At 39.6% G+C, this 18247-nt stretch overlaps 1 protein-coding gene across 19 annotated transcripts in view; it reads left to right on the top strand.

The window, feature by feature from the left end:
- The window catches only part of plekha5 (pleckstrin homology domain containing, family A member 5), a 99254-nt gene that overhangs the window by 63477 nt on the left and 17530 nt on the right, over nt 1–18247 (top strand). For 14 of the 19 annotated variants that reach the window (XM_053688479.1, XM_047162377.2, XM_047162379.2 and 11 more), the window contains exons 5-12: nt 5293–5413; nt 5664–5768; nt 6077–6149; nt 7286–7386; nt 9433–9548; nt 12063–13001; nt 17100–17550; nt 17685–17756. In XM_053688479.1, the coding sequence (XP_053544454.1) occupies nt 5293–5413; nt 5664–5768; nt 6077–6149; nt 7286–7386; nt 9433–9548; nt 12063–13001; nt 17100–17550; nt 17685–17756 (1978 nt within the window). Of the gene's footprint in view, nt 1–980; nt 2575–5292; nt 5414–5663; nt 5769–6076; nt 6150–7285; nt 7387–7615; nt 7662–9399; nt 9549–12062; nt 13002–17099; nt 17551–17684; nt 17757–18247 lie in introns of those variants that run through there. The other 5 variants (XM_053688469.1, XM_053688473.1, XM_053688471.1 and 2 more) reach the window with 4 other exon arrangements.

Here is an 18247-nt window from a genome sequence, read left to right on the forward strand (position 1 = left end):
GAATCGAAGAGTGCTTTGATTTCGTGTTGGGATGACGTTATATGAAGCACATTTGCGAGCTCCGAAATGGCAGAGTTAGCTTGATTTTGTATTAATTTATGAGATCGCAAAATCCAGGAGGGACTGAAACAATTTCTTGCAGTCCTTTCAAATTGTAATATTACTACTACTACTAATAATAATAATCTGCTGCTGATGTGGCAGAACTATAAGTAATTCTTAATTTGTAAAACAAGTACTAATGCATAACCAAATTCTCATTGTCCCTCATTTTAACACAACGTTGCTTGGATATATACGTATACCATTTTTTCCCATGGTATTATGCCTTTATTCTCAGAATATTATTACTTTATTCCCATAGTAATAGATATTTTTAAAAGGCAATCATACATAACTGTACACTTTGTTCAAGATTTTGGAAAGGACCACAAAGGTAACTTGAGCTAGTATTCTATAGCAATTTATGGTAATTGCAGCATTACTGTAGTGTGGGTATAGATCAGCACAGCTGATTGTAACTTGACATTGTCTTAATATTTGGTCCTAAATTTTTGTATAGGTCAATGGTGATAGCTCTGAGTCTGTTTCTGTAAAAGTGTCATCACATGCTGATCATAAGAGAAACACCTGGAGGACACATTAGCTGAAAAAAATTCACAGAAGACTGTTATATAAGCTGTTATTTTTTTCAGTTAGTCTGCTGATTCTCTCTCTCTCTCTCTCTCTCTCTCTGTCTGTCTCTGTGTGTGTGTGTGCGCGTGTTGATGGGGGGGGGCTTGTTTTGTGGTGGTAGCTGTATGATCATTTGGGTTGCAAAAAAGATTCATTACTTTGTCACCAGCTTTACTCAAACAAAAGATATGGTAGTAAAGTTGCCAAAACAATACATAATGGACCATGGTGTCCCCCCCCCCCCCCCCCAAATAATCATAATGTATGATTATTATATTGATTATTATAGATTATTCTTTCCTGACTTCCTCTAGTCCAATCTGAGCTCCACACAAGATTGCAGCAGAGACTCTTGTGCAAATGAGATTAACACTCATTATTCTCACTTTGCTGTTTGGGGATGTGAGAAAGACACATGACGATGACTGTGGTTACATGCGCATCAGATTCCGTCTTTATTCGGGTTGCAGCCATATTCCAACTATACAATGTTTATGTGCGTACAGGCATCGAAATATTCCTGTTCACATGGTTGTTGTAAGTATGCCTAAGTTGCAGTTCCTAAATACCTGGACTACAGCTAAGCATCTGTTAGCACCCACAATTCCTTGCGGACTGAGCATACACCTATATCCAGAGGTGAGAATCTGTATTTGGGGAATCAGAATGCAATCGGTTTGCTGCGTTGCCAATTTCCAATTAATATTGGAATATTGATGTGCATATAAACGTAGTCAATGTAATTTGGTCATGTCACCTTTTATAGGAGACAGAGAGTGAAAGAGTCTAAACAGAGGAGCTAACTGAGAGATGCAGAATCAATAGCATCTGGGGTTGTTGGTTCTATATTTAGTATTTAGAGTATAGTATAGTAGAGAATGAATCTATAGAGTTTTAAAACATGCCTACTGAGATTTAAAATGGATTGTGTGTGTGTTTATCCTTGAGTTGTGTCTTGAACTCACTTGGAGTCCACCTGTTGCGATTTGAATTGATTGGACAAAGTTTGAAAAGGCACACATCTGAGTCTATAAGGGCCCACAAGTTACACTGCATTGTCAGGACAAAAACCAAAAAAAAACCATGAAGTCAGAGGAACTATCTGTGAATCTCTGATCAAATTGTAACAAGGCATAAATTGTTTGGCAAGATGGAAAACAGTTGAGTAAAAGGCTTATGAAAACATGTGGGGAAAATATTCTCTGGTCTGATGAGATGAAAATTAAACTCTTTTGGCAAGGACAATGTCTGGCATGATGGTGGCAGCATCATGGTATGTGGGTGCTTCTCAGATGCAGGGACATGGAGACTAATAACAGTTGAGGGATGGATGAATGCAGCCAAATACAGGAACATCCTTGAAGAAAAGAGCGTACATAAACTCAGACTGGGGCGATAGTTCACCTTTCAACGTGACAATGACCCTACAATGAGTGGCTTCGGTGCAAGTCTCTGAATGTCCTTGAGTGCCCAGGCACTCTATCGAACATCTGTGGATAGACCTGAAGATGGCAGTTTATAGATGCTCACCATCCAATCTGATGTTACATCGGCAATCTGGGAACATTTTGGATTCGTGCCTAACGAGAGAGAAACATGTGGCTGTGTCCACTTCTCCATTTCCTCATTCCACTTTCTCTCCTTCTCCCCGGGTCAATCACAATACCGTATCCCACAGCGCCCTCAGGCTGTTTCTCATAGCAACAACATGACGCAACAACAACATGACGCAACAACAACATGACGCAACAACAACATGACGCAACAACAACATGACGCAACAACAACATGACGCAACAACAACATGACGCAACAACAACATGACGCAACAACAACATGACGCAACAACATGACGCAACAACATGACGCAACAAGGCTGTACTGAGTTGTTTCACCGACGTAAGTGCTAAAATATAGCCTCATTAATTTTTTTTTTATATTTAGGTTTTTATTTAATTTCAGCCTATTAAATTATATTATATAATGTAGTGATATAAATTTCACTCCCATTATCCACCGCGTTGGCTCCTCCGTCTGTTCAGACAAAAGATTTGGAGTGTGAATTTGAGTGTGAAAGTGAATTGCTGTATTCGACTAAAGGTCGTAACTAATAACTTCCAACCTCAGACTAGCAAAAAGCAAAGAAAATGCTCCCTCAACTCAGAATTGCAACCGGAGAACTCTGGATGTTCTCATCCTCAAATTTAGCAAGTGGCATCAAATCAACATGGCCGCTCACGGCATGAATAGTAAACAAACGAGCACTTCTTACCTTTAAATGTGTTATATTGTATATACAAGTATTTACTTTAGATCAATCAAAATACAAACATATTTGCTTGTTAAATCTGTAACACTGACTATACAGTTCAGCCAGCTGCTAGTTTGTTGCTAACAAAAACAAACACAAACATGGAGGTCCCCATGTGTTTTAAACACTTTGTAGCATTGTGCACATGTGCTTGTCTGAGGCAGCAGTGGCCCAGTAGTTTAGTAACTTGATAAATTGCCCACTTATTGCATTGGGATTCTTTCTCCTATTCATTTTTATAGTTTTGTCAGACACTTATGATGCATGAGTCTGGTACCGTGACACACTAATAGCTTTCTTTTGGTGTTGAATATCTGGAAGCTTTCCGGACCTTTCTGAGCACCAGAACGCTGGAAATGTCTTACAGACTCCTAACACAGAGAGGCATAGTGTTTAACACATGCAAATGCTGCATTACTGCATAATCAGCTTGTTGACGCTGCTGGGTGCGGGTCCAGGTGGAGGGGAATAATATCATTAGAACATTCTAACACAGAGGAGATGTTCAGATGGTGTTCAGTATATGGCAGTGATCCTCAGCAGAGAAAGCAGCAGCATGATTTGTAAACCATATTAAACATACACAACTGAGCAAATGGTCAATCATCTTACTTTAATTATGGCCTGAGTAATTGCTTCAGGCTTGTACATTTGTTAAAATGAGCAATAATTGTGCAGCATGCCAGTCTTCAGAATAATTCATAACTAACTTCAATTTCTGTCCATTCTTTTCTACTCAAAGGTTGAAAGCAGAGGTTTTCCAGCATGTTTGACATTTCAAATATGTTTTGTTTAACAATATGCATATTTAGGTGTTTTTTGTTTTCCCTTTCTTCCTGTTTGTAGCCTGGATTGATGGAATCTTGTGCACCCTGTCGTGAACGGGTAATTCTTTGCTAACTGAAGTTGGGAGAAACAGTACCTGTACCAGGATTCATTTTCTTTTCATTAAAATTCCTTTCATTAAATCCAAAATAGTCTCCATAAAGTATGTCAACATAATAGATTATCAGATGTTGTTCATACTAACAAATGCTCATAAAATGGAAGATAAAATTTCAAAATTCAGTCAAAATTTTACTCACGACTTTCAAGAAAATTTATTTCAATGCAGTGAGTGTTGTTAAATGCAAAGCGTTTGGTGTTAAGAGTAGACGTATTTACTATGCATGAGGTATAATTATAATAATTAATTTTTTCCCATATGGTTATGCAACAGAATTATTTCAAGGTTTGTCCAAAGACAGCTGAAGATCTTTGAAGACATGTTCTGGACAGAGCACTCTGACAGTGGATCTGAAAGAAAAATGTTTCAGACTTGAAATTAGTGCTGCAACAACTAAACGATAATAATCGATTATGAAAATCGTTGTCAATGAATCTCATTATCGATTAGTCAGTCTGCGCGCGGTACATTTACTGATAACGTTACTTCTGTTTTGAAAACACGCTTCGGAGAGTAGATACTAAAGTTGTGTCCCAAATGACGTACTATACACTTACACTATGCACTATGTACTCTACAGTCTAGTGCAGAGTTTCTGCGGACCCCTAGTGGTCGGTGGTGTAATTGAAGGGGGTCCGCAGGAAAGTTTTAAAAATGTTTAAATAATATAATATATTTTTTGCTAAATGTATCAAAATATATTCAAATGAGATGTTTTAAAATTAATCAATTTGGTTTTTCGCGTGCGTTCACAAATATCACGTTAGCTGAGCTGATGATCGTTTATTGATGGATTTATTTGAAATTTATTTACAAATGAAATGATAATTTGCAAAAACCTATGAGTGGAGGACAAGTTCAGGTGTTGCATTGATGGAGAAAATAAACAAAAGATGATTCAGTCAGTCAAATTAAATGTCATACAAATGTCAACAATAAAATGCAATTATTTATGTATTACTTTTTATAGATGCAAAAAAAAAAAAAAAGCACTGAATGAAACTACACTCCTAAATGAATAATATATAGGTGTTGGTGTAACTCCATTTCCTGTAAGTAATGTTAACGTAAGAAGTGCTGCTGGTTTTTTCCTCATTAGCTTCTATCCTGTATGAAGTATATTTTAAGGTATATATAAAATATAAAACCTCTCACACTACATGTTCTGTTATTATGGGTTGTCACACGCGGTGAATCTGATGGTATGTGAATTGAGTGTGGACATCTCTATCTCCATCTCTTTCTCTCTCGCTGTCCTCAGATAGATGCGTTTATTGTATTTTGTCATTAAAGTTGTCTAGCTGAATTGGGCAAGGACGGCGGTATACTGCTTCACTCAGCTTCTGCTCTTTTTCCTCAGACCAGCAGCTAAAACACCAGCTACTGAGAAGAAGGAACGACCCACGAGCATCATGAGTGAGGCATCCAACTACACGGGTGGCTCAGATTACATGACGCACCCAAGCAGTCCAACAACTAGAGTGAGTGTTCTCTCTCTCTCTCTCTCTCTCTCTCTCTCTCTCTCTCTATCGGTTGAAATAGTCAGGGAAATTGCTAAGTACATTTTGTATGTTACCGTCCTCATTTTGTGCTGCAACTGGCCACTTGTGATGTAGATGATGTGCACGCTCCAATGGAGGTGAAAACTCAACAAGCTGCGGCAGTATTCCAGTGCAGGAACAGAAAAACACAGAGCATTATTAATGCTTTATTTATCCTCTTTTTTTCTAGCAATCAAGGTCATCTAAAAAAGTCCATAATTTTGGAAAGCGGTCACACTCCATAAAGAGAAACCCAAATGCTCCAGTAGTCAAACGCAGCTGGCTTTATAAACAGGTACAACTAACACTTTTCAACAGCGTTATTTGACAATGAAAATGTTCTTTATGGATTTTTTTCCTGGCAGATTCTGTTACATAGATTAGATTCAATTACATCCTTGGTAACAGATGTACACAATCAAAAGGCATGTATGCAACGATGTAGAAAGATGAGCATTTGGAAATTGCATTGAATATTTTTTAATTAAGAAAAAAAGAAAGGCCATTTTCTACACATGCATCCTCTTAGTAGAGTGTGTCAGAAGGCTGTCCTATGATGGCCAAAGCTGAATAGTTGCATGATATGACCATGTACTCCTACAGGACAGCACAGGAATGAAGATGTGGAAGAAGAGGTGGTTTGTGTTGTCCGATATGTGCCTCTTCTACTATAAAGGTGAGCTTTTTATCTGTCTATCTGTATGCCGTAAGCAACGTTCACACTAACGAGTGACAAAGTGGCATGCGAGCGTTCAGTTTCCGTGTACGAATCCAAATGAGTGGCTCAGATGATTTCTCAGAACAATCGTATGGCAAGCAAGTTTTTTTTTTTTTTTTTTTTTTTCTGTCAACATTTTTGTTCAGTTCCCTTCTCACAACTTTACAATGAGTTCTGTTGTACAGCTTGACACAAAAAATGGAAGGAAATGTTATTGCATCTTATCCTATCACATGGAAACTCTCATGAAATGTATACAGCGTCATTACGGAGAGCATTTGTAGCTAGTACACTTGTGCTGCTAATCTGTGAAATCGCTAATATGAAACCTGGCACATAACATGGAAATTAAACAACCAATTTTCAAACATTTAATCTGTGTTTAACTAGTTAGATGAAGATATATAAATAGATAGGCATATGATGGTGCCTCTGGTGAGTGTACATAGCTAGTACAGTTAGCTTATGAAAATATGAAACCTTGGCTAATATGAACATGCATCAAACAATCATATTTTGCACAGTGTTCACTGTATTAAAATATTAGAAATTATTTAAATGCATTTTAAAGACAAATAAATTGTATGCTTTAGTATATCATATGCGGTAGACATTTTGGCCACTACCCTTTCTCATCTGGACAGATGGTACACTGCCACAAGATACAAATTACGAGTCACACAAGTGACTTATCACTGTCTTCACCAAAGACTTTGAAATAATCAATATAGCTACAAACAAGCAGTGACTGGAATCATGGGGTTTCTAGACTCTTAAAGATGTTTCAGAGGTTCATGTATATTGTGTTTGGATCCCCAGCAGATAATAATTAGTGGTATCAAAATAAGAAATTGTGTAGTTAGACAGCATGCCAGGTGAAGAGAACAGGGCACTTACACTGCCAGAACCAAATGCCCATAAGGATATTGTGAGGGTTTCCACCTAGCATATTTGGTTCCACCTACTGAATTTAAGTCCTGGGTTATAAGTTGCTGCAAGAGACAGCCATCAGAAGGACGGCAATTCTGTGGGATGATTTCAAAACCATGACTTTATTGAGAATTCATACAATTTCCTGGATTTACTCTTCTTAGATGAAAAGGAAGAAGGAATCCTTGGGAGCATCCTTTTACCAAGCTTCCATATCTCTCTGTTATCTGTGGATGACCACATAAGCAAGAAATACGCCTTCAAGGTCTGAGTCTGTTGCTCGTATTTTACTTTCTATCCTCTCAAACAATAAACACAGAGGTTAAACTGAAGTTCACCTTATAATATGTCATTTTATATACATATAAGTCTATAGCAAAACACTTTTGCATGAGTGGGCTTTTCTTGTTTGCTGTTTATTCTATTATTGTGTTATTTCATTAAAGTCTCTGCTCTCTTGTTGCATCTCTGTGTTTCTTTTTGTGTTTCCCGAGGTTGTGTATACTGGAAACAATTCTGTAAAAGAGATCAACCAACATGGTGAGTTCTCAGGAAACGTATCATCACATCAGTCATTTGTTGTCCATGGCCTTGTACAGTGCCCTCAACTAATATTGGCACCCTTGGTAAATATGAGCAAAGAAGGTTGTGAAAAATTGTCTTTATTGTTTAACCATTTGATCTTTTGTTTAAAAAAAAAAAAAATCACAAAAATACTCTGCTCTCATGGATATGAAATAAGTGCAACAAAACACAGGTTTATCAAAATAAATCTCTGTTAATTGGACGTGTGTCTTTATCGTCTCAACGCACTGTGAAGAGGACGGTTTGAGAGGCCAAAAAATCTCCAAGGATCACAGCTGGAGAACTGCAGAAGTTAGTTGTGTCTTGGGGTCAGAAAGTCTCCAAAACTACAATCTGAAGTCACCAACATCACCACAAGCTGTTTGGAAGGGTTTGAAGAAAAAAGCCTCTACTCTCATCCAAAAACAAACTCGAGCGTCTTCAGTGTGCCGACACTACTGGAACTTCAAATGGGATCGGGTTCTACGGTCAGATGAAACCAGAATAGAGCTTTTTGGTAATAAACACAGAGGAGGTTTTGGAGCACACAGAGAGGTAGCCGTATGGAAAAGTCCCTCATGCCCACGGTTAAATATGGAGGAGGATCTTTAATGTTTTGGGGCTGTTTTTCTGCCAGAGGACCTGGACATTTTGTTAGGATACATGGCATCATGGACTCTATCAAATATCAACAGATATTAAATGAAAACCTGACTGCCTCTGCCAGAAAGATTCAAATGGGCCGTGGTTGGATCTTCCAGCAGGACAATGATCCAAAACATCATCAAAATCAACACAGAAATGGTTTACTGACCACAAAATCAAGGTCCTGCCATGGCCATCCCAGTCCCCTGACTTAAAAATAGAAAACCTGTGGGGTGAACTGAAGAGGAGAGTCCACCAATGTGGACCTTGAAGGACCTGGAGAGATTCTGTATGGAGGAACGCTCTCAGATCCCTTACCAGGTATTCTCCAACCTCATCAGGCGTTATAGGAGAAGATTCCAAGCTGTTCTCTTGGCAAAGGGAGTTAGCAAAAGTATTGACTTAAAAGCGTGCCAATAATTGTTGTGCGCACACATTTAACAAAGATAGATTTTTTTGGATAAACCTGTATTGTTTGCAACTGTTTAATATTCATGAGAGCAGAGTATTGTTGTGATTTTTTTTTTTTAACAAAAGGTTAAACAATAAAGAGAATTTTTCACAGCCTTCTTTGCTCATATTTAACAATGGTGCCAATATTAGTGGAGGGCACTGTATGCGTGGTGGCCTGTGAGAACCCTTTACATGGTGGAATCTTGATGTTTTCTACTATATATATATATATATATATATATATATATATATATATATATATATATATAGTTCTGAAAACATTAATTAGGGCAAAAACTCATTTTTCCACTTTGTTGGCTGTTTGCCAGAATTCAGCCACACTGACAGGTTTTCCCCAGGCTACTATTAAAGGGATTTGCAGAAGATCATTTTTATTTCCCTTTTAACCAAAGCAATGACAGTTATAATAAAAAAGTAATATCTGTAGGATCTGTAGGCAGTTATGTCTGAGTTCCTTGACTGCTGAAAGGTCTTTGCCATAAGCAATGACCAAAAGTATGTTTCTCCATGTCACCCAACAGTCACATTCACAAAAGTCATTTCAACTCAGGTCTGCGTTCAAATGAGTTTTTCTTTTTGTCTTTTCCTCTTCCAGGCCATTCTGTTTATCCTGTCTTCCCTTGAGCAGGCCACACACCCAAACATGCGGACATACTACTTTTGCACTGACACAGCCAAAGAAATGGAGTCTTGGATAAAAGTGATGACCGATGCTACACTTGTCCATGCTGAGCCAATCAAAAGGTAAAAAGATGCTAATCAAAAAGATATATTTATTTATTTTTACTTCACCTTTGTGTTGAAGAGGCATCACCACGGTTACCAAGATCAGTTCGGCGTTATCCACTAATCGCAGGGATGGCGGTTCGATTTCTGGCCCACATGAGAAGCTTTGTATATCCGCTAAGCTTAAAAAAAAAAAAAAAAAAAAGTGCAGAAGTTTTTGTGCAAGAAGGGCAATTGTCAGAGAAGTGTCCAAGAGTGCAGGGTGTCCAATGGTCCAGCTGAAGGGGTTACAGTGCTCACTGGCTGAAATAGGAGAACTAGTGCACCCCTCGATTTCACACCATTCTGTGTAAACTCTAGAGACTAGTGTGTGTGTGTGTGTGTGTGTGTGTGTGTGTGTGTGAGAGAGAGAGAGAGAGAGAGTCCCAGGAGATCCGCAGTTTCTGAAATACTCAAACCAGCCCATCTGGTACCAAAATCCATGCCATTATCAAAGTCTTGGAGATCAGACTTTTTCTTCAGTCTGTTGTTTGATGTGAACATTAACTGAAACTCTTGACCTGTATCTGCATTATTTTTAAGATTGTGCTTCATTGATTGGTTGATTTAGATAGCTGCATGAATGTGCAAAGTGGATGGTGAGTGTACATATGTTCCAACAGGACAATGAGCTTGAGCACAGGGCAAAACAAAGGAATGTGTATGAAAAAATAGAATGGCAGAGTCCAAGCCAAGGCTTGAATCCAATTGAGAATCTGTGGCATGACCTGAAAGTTGATGTCAACCAACACTTTGCACTGAGGAAGAAAATGGCCAAATTTAAATGCGAAGCTCATAGAGAAACATCTGAGAAAACAATTTTTTACTGCTGGAAAGGGACAATTCACCCTTTTCACCAAATCATACTGAAAACAAGTGAATACTTTTATTTAATTTGATTTCTGTAGAGAGTCAGTTCAAGAGGACCAGAAAGGAAAAATCCCATTCTGATATATTTAAAGTTGATGTTGCAATACAGCAAAAAGAGAAATAATCACTGTGGGGTGGATACATTCTAGAGGCACTGTAGACGGCTTAATTTTTTCCCCTAGGACACTTACAGCTGATCAGCATCATTAGAAGGTAATTGCCCACTTTCTGTCTCTTTTCTGAAGGTATTTGGGAAGTGGTATTGACAGGAACTTGTGTTCCCCGAGCAGTCCTCCTAATGATCTTTATTGTTTTCTGGTGTGTGCGCGTGTGTATTCGCATTCTTTGTGCTTTAAAAAAAAAAAAAAAAAAAAACGCTTTAGAGTTAAAGGAGGTTACAAACCTTCTAACTACAAAATCCTTTTAGTTTTACTTTGAACACATCTACTGTATAAAATTAAATAACAAGGTTTCCAGTTCCATGTAAAGAGACACAAATTCATGTGGTCGTGATGTAAATAATTGTTTTCTATTAATCATGATGTGTATGCATGGAAAACATTGTGTAGTGCAGGGGTGTCCAATCTTATCCGCAAAGGGCCGGTGTAGGTGCAGGTTTTCATTCCAACCAAACAGGAGCCACACCTGATTCCACTTGTTCAATCAGTTGATCTTGGCTTTCAGTAGACTCAGGTGTGGCTTCTGCTTGCCCTTTCCGGATAAGACTGGACAGCCTTGTGTAGTGCATTGAATGCAACATGTGTGTTTAACCCGTAATACACAGAAACCAACAAAGACCCAAAAAAAAAAAAAAAAAACCCTTTTTTCTCTTAAGGGCTCACTGGTTGCTCGATTCTCATTGGAACAAAGACAAAACAGTCTAACAATGAATTAACTGTGAAAACACCTTCAAGGGTAACAGTATAGCAGATGAATCATTTATCAGCGATGAACTGCCAGTGAATTAATTAACACCCTAGCGAGGTGGTAGAGCAAGGTGTTTTTCTGAGGGTTTGAACGACGCAGACCTCGAGAACAATTTGTTTGCCTACGCAACAGATCGAGTTTATGGAGTAACAGTGGAGATATATAATTTTTATTAGCTTAAGTAAATTATATTTTTATTGCGCTTGGTGTAATGGGTATGGTCATAATGGTCATAGCTCTGAAAATATCCACATCCAGGATAGTACATAATGAAACAACGTTAATGACAGATTTCTGCTATCCTCTCTGCAGTGTGCATTCTACAGTCAGTTTTAGTATTGGCACCCTTGGTAAATATGGGTTTAAAAAAAGTTATTGCTTCTGTGGTTAATTAGGTAAAAATATACAGATAGACAGACAGAAATCTAACTCTTAATTTATGCAAATTTATTTAAATAGCTAAAAACCCCTGATAATTTTTTTTTTTTATAACGAAATCATGCCATATAATGCGTGATGGGATTCTGACCTGAAAAAAAACAAACACCTAGGTAGACGGTTCTGGGCCATGTGTTTATTTTTTTTTATAATGCAAAGTCACTTTCTTGCTCTTCTAATTTTTGTTTTGCCTTATATATGTCTGTATGTGTTATCCTTATCCATTTTGTGTGTTCTCTCTGCATTTTTCTATGTCAGACTGGAAAACGTAAAGGTAGACCCACGCAGCCCACTGGAGATGAACAACATGCTAAATCACTGGGTTCTGACTCAACCCGAGATCCAAAATAATGAGAAGAACCGTGAGAGTCTTCACCTCGAGGACAAAAAACAGAAACGGCTGGAGAAACAGCCCAAAATCTACAGAGAGAAAGAAAGATGTGCCACTCAGAAAGACTCAGAAAAGTACCAAGTTCAAAAAGAAGGTGAAAAGTATGCTCTAGAGAAAGATGGACAGAAGTATCCTCATCAGAAGAGTGGATATAGGTACATGCTACAGAAAGATGTGGAAATGTTTGGTGTACAGAATGATGGAGAAAAGTACGCCTCTACTCTGCAAAAGGATAGTAAACGGCATGCCCTCCAGAGAGATGAAGAAATAAATCTGCTGCAGAAAGATATGCAAAGATACACTCTGCACAAAGACAGTGACAAGCACGTGCTTCCAAAGGACAGCGAGATATATGGTGTGCACAAAGACAGTGAGAAATATCTCCAGACAGATGGAGGACGACCTACACAGAAAACCAGTGTGCAGAAAGAAGCAGAGAGGCCCAGGCTTCAGCAGGAAGAAGAAACTTACAGCTTGCAGAAGGATGAGAATGTGGAGCAGACACTCACCAAACTTGACAGCGTCAAGCTGCAGCCTGTGCAGGCAGCCACTGTTGTCCCGGCTGCGTCTTCCTCATGGCAACTGCAGAGCAGAGGAGGCTCAGCTCAGTATAAAGCTGCACAAGTGAATGGCTCTGGAGGAGAGCAGAGCCCAGGAGAAATGAGTAACACCATTCCACAAAGGACAGCAATAAAGCCTCAGCAGCCTGCAGAGCCAGAGAGGAGCTTAAGCAGGTCTAATTCCATTCAGTTGGAGCAGTATTTTAGGGCGCAGCGTACCAGGGTTCAGGATGACGACACGAAGAGGTACAGTTTCTAAGCCCCTGTTTAATAACATGCTCTAATGACAGAGCTCTTCCCTTTTCACTTTAGCTCCATACACTGGGGGGGAAAAAAAGTTTATTGAATTTACTTGATTCAAATGTGTACACTGGCTCCACACAGATGAAATACAGTTGCCTTTGATACTATTGGAATGGCAATGGCAATTCATTTGGGTTTGAGGTCAAAAGATGAATATGATGAGAGAGTTTAGGATTTCAGCTTTTATTTTCTGGTATTTACATCTGGATTTCTTCAGGATCATGGTGCAACACAGAATAGTATGCAGGACTGCATAAAGTGCAAATACACAACAGTGAGAGACAAGTGCAAGAAGATAAATTCACAGGACAATAAATACACAGGACAAGGGCTGTAAACTATTTTGTAATGTAACAGCAATAAGTATAGCAGCAATGACCTCAGTTCATATGAACAGTTATGCAACAGTTAATTGCCACAACAGTTTTGCATTCAAGTCTCCAACAGTGAACAGTGGAGAAGTTCAACAAAACAGACTTCATGTAAAACTGTAATGAATTTCCTGGTTACACAGCTGTACTATTTGACCATGTAGTATTAGCACATTTATAGAAGGGATTTGTTTATAATTTCACTATCCGGTGTCACCCAAAGGAGGACGGGTTCCCTTTTGAATCTAGTTCCTCTCAAGGTTTCTTCCTCATATCGTCTCTGAGTTTTTCCTTGCCCCCATTGCCTCTGGCTTACTCATTAGGGATAAATTCATATTATTTAAAATCTATATTCTGAATTTGCATGCTTCTGTAAAGCTGCTTTGAGACAATGTCCATAGTTAAGTGCTATACAAATAAAAGTGAATTGAATTTTAGTTGCTGATCCTGATGGACTGGGGTCTCCCAGTCAGTTCAGGGTCCAGTTGCAAAGGGAGGTGGTCAAACCCAGCAAGCTCAGCTTTCAGTTGTTGTGTTGAATGCTGAACTGAAGTCTATGAACAGCATCCTTACATAGTTGTCCTTGTTGTCCAGATGGGTCAGAGAAAGGTGGATGGTAGCAGATATGGAGTCCTCTGTTGAGCGGTTGGGACAGTAGGCATACTGACATGGGTCCAGTGTGGTGGGAAGACTGCTCTTTATGTGCTTCATGACTAGCCACTTGAAGCACTTCATAATGATAGGTGTGAGTGCAACGAGCCAGTTGTCATTCAGGTTGAACACAGATGATTTCTTCGCCATGGGGATGATGGTAGTCATCTTGAAGCACACAGGGACAACTGCTTAGTTCAGTGAAAAGTTGACATTATCTGTGAGGACATATGCAAGCTGATGTGCACATTTCCGTGGGTTAACTCTGGACAGAGTCTTCCTGATGTGTCTGCAGATGGACAAAGTACTTGGTCTGAGGGAGTTGGGTTTGGTCTACCGAGCTGGCATGTTCTTCTGTGCTTTGAACCCTGAGTAGAAATTGTTCAGTGCGTCTGGAAGCAAGGCGTCATCATCACAGACAAGTGTTGTAGCCTTGGAGTCTGTGATGGCCTGAATGCCTTGTCACATACACCTTGTATCCTTGGTGTTTGGAAGTGGCTGTGGATTCTTTCTGCATAGTGCTTTACCTCTCTGATAGCCCGAGACAGATTGGCCCTTACTGTGCCTTGTCATCAGACCTGAAGGCAATGTCTTGGGTTTTCAGCAACGAGCACACTTCAGCAGTCATCCATGGTTTCAGAATTTTTCCCCCTGATAGTCCTTTGTTGAGTTGGCAGTGTGTTTTGAATCATTGTCTTGCTGCATGATGAAGTTCCTCCCGATTAATTTAGATGCATTTCTCTGTAAATTGTCAGACAAAATTAAAACTTCCTTCCTGTAAACTTCTGAATTTATTCTGCTGCTACCATCATGAGTTCCACCATCAATAAAGATCAGTGAGAATGTTCCAGAAGCAGCCATGAAAGCCCAAGCCATGACACTACCTCCACCATGCTTCACAGATGAGCTCGTATGTTTTGGATCATGAGCAGATTCTTTCTTTTGCTACACTTAGGCCTTTCCATCACTTTGGTCGAGGTTCATCTTGGTTCCAGAACTTTTGTGGCTCGTCTCTGTATTTCTTTGTGAATTCCAGTCAGGCTGTCTGATTCTTACTGCTGATGAGTGGTTTTCATCTTGTGGTATAGCCGCTATATTTCTGCTCTCTAGGTCTTCTTTGAACGGTGGATTGTGATGCCTTCACCCCTGCCCTATGGAGGTTGTTGGTGGGTTTTACTTCACTGCTCTCACAATGTTTGTCATCAGCTGTTATTTTCCTTGGCCACCCTTTTCGGTGTCTGTTGCTCAGTACACCAGTGGTTTCTTTCTTTTTTAAAACATTCCCAATTGTTGTATTGGCTATACCCAATGTTTCTGCAATGCTTCTAATTGGCATTGGCTTTTCCCTCTTTTCTCAGCTTCAAAATGGCTTGCTTGTCTCCCATAGACAGCTCTCTGATCTCCATGTTGGCTTATCCTTTTTAGCAACAAATGCAGTCTTCACAGGTGAAACAGAGGTCTAAAACCAAGAGTAGAAGTTCATAGCTATTTATTGTTTAAATAGTCAGTCTAACATTTTGGGTAACAAGAAACACCGTCAGTCACATATTCCAATATTTTTTGCTTGCTTTAAGATTGGGTGTTCTGATTCAAAATGTGCTATGTTCTATGTCGTTTAACACATCTACATGTAAATACCAGGAAATAAAAGCTGAAATTCAAAATTCTCTTCTCATAGTCATATTTCCTATCATACAACAAATCCCCTATCATTCTATCAAATGCTTACTCTGAGAGTGAACCAAGCCTACTGCATCATTTCATGCTGCGTCACACACACTGAGACGCCCTCTTCTGCATGCGTGAGCTCATAGATGCCCATGACTGGTTAGAGTAGCTGTGATGGAGAGGGGAGAGAGAGTATGCCCCTCAAACCCCTCCCCTCCCAGTCTCTTGGACTCCTGGCCACAGGTGACTGTGGCATAGTCAGGATTAGGGCTCGCGATCTCCGGACGATACGGCGTATGCTTTCGATGTGAAATTCCAGACAGACAGTCACTGAGCACAGAATCCAAGCCAGGACCCTGAGGCTGTGAGGTGGCAATGCTACCCACTGCGGCATGCAGATGATTGTATTAAGTTAATTTAATGCTAGTCGCCTTCTCACGAGATTTGCTAACATGATTGAATCATAATCCTAGGTCAGTGGATCGCACTCACTCTACATAATTGCATACGTTGATTCTGTTTTTGTTTCAATTAAATTTAGTGTAAGTAATGAAATCACATTTTGAAGAGTAACTAAATATTTTAATGTGAAGCACACAATATTTTTCTCTGTGTAACCTACTGGGCAGCATCTCTGTTCTCTATGCTCACTTAGGCTGTAGGTTATGTTACTGTAGAAGTTATTTCCCTTCGCCCTACAGGTGCTTTTTACTCTGAATAACATCTGTAACCCTGCCTAAGAGTAACTTGACTAGAGGAGATGTACTGCCTCCTGGTGCTCTTGTCCAATTTTGCTTTCTTATTTGAAGATTTAAAGTCATGCTTCCGCTGGATATTTGTTTCCGTGTTTTTTTTTTGTTTGTTTGTTTTTTTTTTGTTGTTTTTTTTAAGGCGTATTAGAACTAAACAGCAGCCAAACAATGTTTCTCTTGAGATTTAATTTGCCTTAACTATTTGAATATAGAATTAGCATTGCTTTGCAGGGATTGAGTGATCTGTTTTTCTACGTTAATTATTTGTTTTACAAAGTGTTTTAATAAGGGCAGTGCAAAAATGCAGTCAGAACAATCCAAAATGGGATCCAAAAGGCAGAGTTACAGTTGATCTGATCCAGGGCACAGTTTGAAGTCTTTTTCTGTTCATTTATCAAGTAGGCCACATAGAGAAAACGCATATATAACTGACCAAAATGCAGTAACTCAAGATTTATGCTTCAGACGTAATGAATTGGTTTTTTCCAGACACAGAAGGGACACCACAAACAAGGAATGACCCTAATAGTGAATAATTTAGAGAGTTTTAGCCAGGAAGACACTTATGACATGATGCTGATATTTCATCTCTGTTTCAGCATCACTTCATATCAGACTCTGCCCAGGAACATGCCTAGCCATAGGACACAGGTGGTGCCACGCTATCCTGAGGGCTACCGCACGCTTCCACGTAACATGCTGCGGCCAGACAGCGTCTGTAGTGTGGCAGGTTCGATGTATGACTGTGCGCTGCAGCCCGTGGCAGCAGAGAAGAGGCGCTCTATGCGAGATGACACTTTGTGGCAGCTGTATGAGTGGCAGCAGAGGCAGGCCTACAGCCGTATGGGCTACAGCACACTGCCCAGCCCCAAGACTCTGAGCCACATTGCAGAGTCCATCCCCTCATCACCCTCGCATGGCTCCCTGGCTCTGTACCACTCCGTCTCTCCCAACCGGCCCTACAATCCCAGCACATGCTCTGAAGTTTCCTCACCTGTGTTCCGTGGAGATGTCAGCATCGACCGGCGTCACAGAGCACACGTTGCAAAGGTAGGCACTGATCTAAAAGTCATCTAAACTAATATATTTGTATAACTCTTAATCTCCGGCACTTTTGGTTTGTGGCCTTTTTTTCCTTTTCCTCATTGGGGTCTTGCCCTTTTCTTTGCTCTGCTCTCTGTCAGTATGCATACCCACCTGACTGCAGGGTCCCAGCAGCTCAGAGCATCACGCCGCAGTCCCTGCAGGGTAAAACGGTATGCTACTTTTCCTGTCTGCTTCTGTATTGTTACATTAAAACACACTCCTAGCTCCTAAATACAGTAAAAGTAATGAGTGAATGGGCAAAGGAGTTTCTGTACTCCTGTGCATTTGTCCTTCGGTTTCATGGTCAAATATAATACCTATTTTTGATGGACTTCAGTGTCATTTTGTGAAACCAAACTAGGGACTATTCTGTTGTTGCATATCTTCTGATACTTATGTATACATTTCCCAATGAACGTTTTGGAACAGCAAGGCCAATACTTTTGTTTTTGCTCTACACTGAAGACACTTGGGTTTGAGATTAAAAGATGAATGAGAGAATAGATCAGAATTTCAGCTTTCATTTCCTGATATTTATATCTAGATGTGATGTCACCAACAACCTCTACAGGGCAGGGTTTGAGAGCAGAAATATAAAGGTCATACCACAACATGCAAACCACACATCAGCAGTAAACATTCGGAAAGCCAGATTGGAATT

Source organism: Ictalurus punctatus, chromosome 19 (assembly GCF_001660625.3).
Source record: "Ictalurus punctatus breed USDA103 chromosome 19, Coco_2.0, whole genome shotgun sequence".
NCBI classification, from domain to species: Eukaryota; Metazoa; Chordata; class Actinopteri; order Siluriformes; family Ictaluridae; genus Ictalurus; species Ictalurus punctatus.